The sequence below is a fragment of the Haplochromis burtoni genome, unplaced genomic scaffold, assembly GCF_018398535.1.
Source record: "Haplochromis burtoni strain Fernald_Lab_line unplaced genomic scaffold, NCSU_Asbu1 Contig_138, whole genome shotgun sequence".
NCBI classification, from domain to species: Eukaryota; Metazoa; Chordata; class Actinopteri; order Cichliformes; family Cichlidae; genus Haplochromis; species Haplochromis burtoni.
Window position 1 is genome coordinate 1 of NW_024582499.1, and position 1,776 is coordinate 1,776.

At 42.8% G+C, this 1,776-nt stretch overlaps 1 protein-coding gene across 2 annotated transcripts in view; it reads right to left on the reverse strand.

The window, feature by feature from the left end:
- Positions 1-37: 37 nt before the first annotated feature.
- LOC106633390 (suppressor of tumorigenicity 14 protein-like) overlaps positions 38-1,776 on the reverse strand; it is a 23,447-nt gene continuing 21,708 nt past the window's right edge. For both annotated transcript variants that reach the window (XM_042224464.1, XM_042224463.1), the window contains exons 11-12: positions 920-1,039; positions 38-841 (exon numbers count right to left, since the gene is read on the reverse strand). In XM_042224464.1, coding sequence (XP_042080398.1) covers positions 654-841; positions 920-1,039 — 308 coding nt within the window. In that variant the 3' untranslated portion in view covers positions 38-653. The remainder of the gene's footprint in view (positions 842-919; positions 1,040-1,776) is intronic.

Genomic DNA, 1,776 nt, shown 5'->3' on the forward strand with positions numbered 1-1,776 from the left:
AACTCAGTATCATTTGGTGACAATGGTAAGGAAAAACTCCATTTTAATAGGAAGAAACCTCGGGCAGAAACAGGCTCGGGGAGGGGCGGGGCCACTTTTAAATACTCTAGGAAAAAGGCGTAAGCCTGCAGTCTGTGAACGAAGTGCTCTATTGCAGTGATATGATACTATGGGCATTAGATGGGGTCTCATTATTCAAGGTCTTTTATGTAATGAGAAAGATTTTAATGTTAATTCTGGATTTAACAAGGATCCAATGAGTGAGAAACATGCTCTCTCTTTTCTAGTCCTTGTCAGTACTTTCGTTGCTGCACTTTGGATCAACTGAAGTTTTTTCAAAGTGGGGCATTTATGTCCAGCACATCCCACAGATGCTAGATCGTTAATCCCCCACTGTTCCTTCCTTGGACCATTATAGGTATGTGGCGAGTTTCCTGCTGCAGGTGCAATGGACGCACCTGCGTGGCATCTACAAAGCACGCCCCGCCACAAGGTACATAGTGACCACTGCAGACTGGGAACTACAGGAGAGACAGTTTTGGAGATGCTCTGACGCAGTCACCTAGCCATCACAATTTGGCCCTTGACAAATTTGCTCAAATCCTTACACTTTACAACATTTGCAGCAATATTTATCACTTAAAATAGAGCTCCTACTTGTAAACTGTAGTGTCTTGGACGCAGTGGGCAGCAGTCAGCAGCCAGCGGTCACTCAGCACAGAGGCTCCACACATGTGTCCTAGCCCCTTGAAGTGGAGGCTCACCTGCCAGGGCCACTCGCCCACATTAGCTCCCCGACCCCCCACAATACGAGTGCTACTGTACAAACTCGTACCGCAATCTGAAAGCAAACACAGATCTTAATACACTAGAAAAATCACACTGCAACCATCTGTGGGTGAGTGTGTGGTAAACGTACCACAGTTAGCCTCGTCAGAGCCGTCCTCACAGTCCTGCACTCCATCACACTCTGGGTTCAGTTTGCTGATGCAGAGTCCATTACTGCAGTGGAAGGTGAACACTGAGCACACCACTGAAGCTAAATGAAAGGAGACATACATGACATTAGTCTCTAAGAAAATTCTAATACAAAGGCATCTTTTAGGTCAAAATATCAATTAAAATGTTTTTTTCATGAAATCTAATCTTAATTTTTAGTATCTTCAAATCATTTATGTTAGCTTAAAGTTTTGTCATTCTTCACATTCATCAGGCCAGTGTTTCCCAACCACTGCTCTGGTGTTATTTATTTAAAATTATTTAATTTTAATTAACTGCTGCAAAAAATGCAATTTAATGATTACAGCAAATACTAAAATCATTGTTGGGCATCTGTGCTTTCAATGCAGTGACTGGTAGAGTAATTACTCTTTCATGTCAGTAGGTGGCAGTGGGTAGCGAAAAGTGAGCTTGCTAAGTTAAGACAATAGAATTAGTGATGCATGTGGTACGTGGCAGTTGGAAGACATACAACAAAGCTGAATAAATATTTGAAAGGAAAAATTGCAGACTCCAAACTGGGGCCTGGACAACATTCTAGTCCAGAAGAGCCGAGTATGAGTGGTGGTCAAAAGAAAGCAAAAAACGGTGGGCTCGAGGCAGTACAGCGAAAGTTATCTTTTGTTTGGATTTACTTTCACTGGAGATCCAACTGCACCAATTCTATTATGTTTGTGTGGGGAAACGCTCTCAAACAGTGCCATGGTCCTAAGCAAGGTTAAACACCATCTGCACACAAAGCATCCCTCACTTCAAAACAAGGACGCAGACTATGTT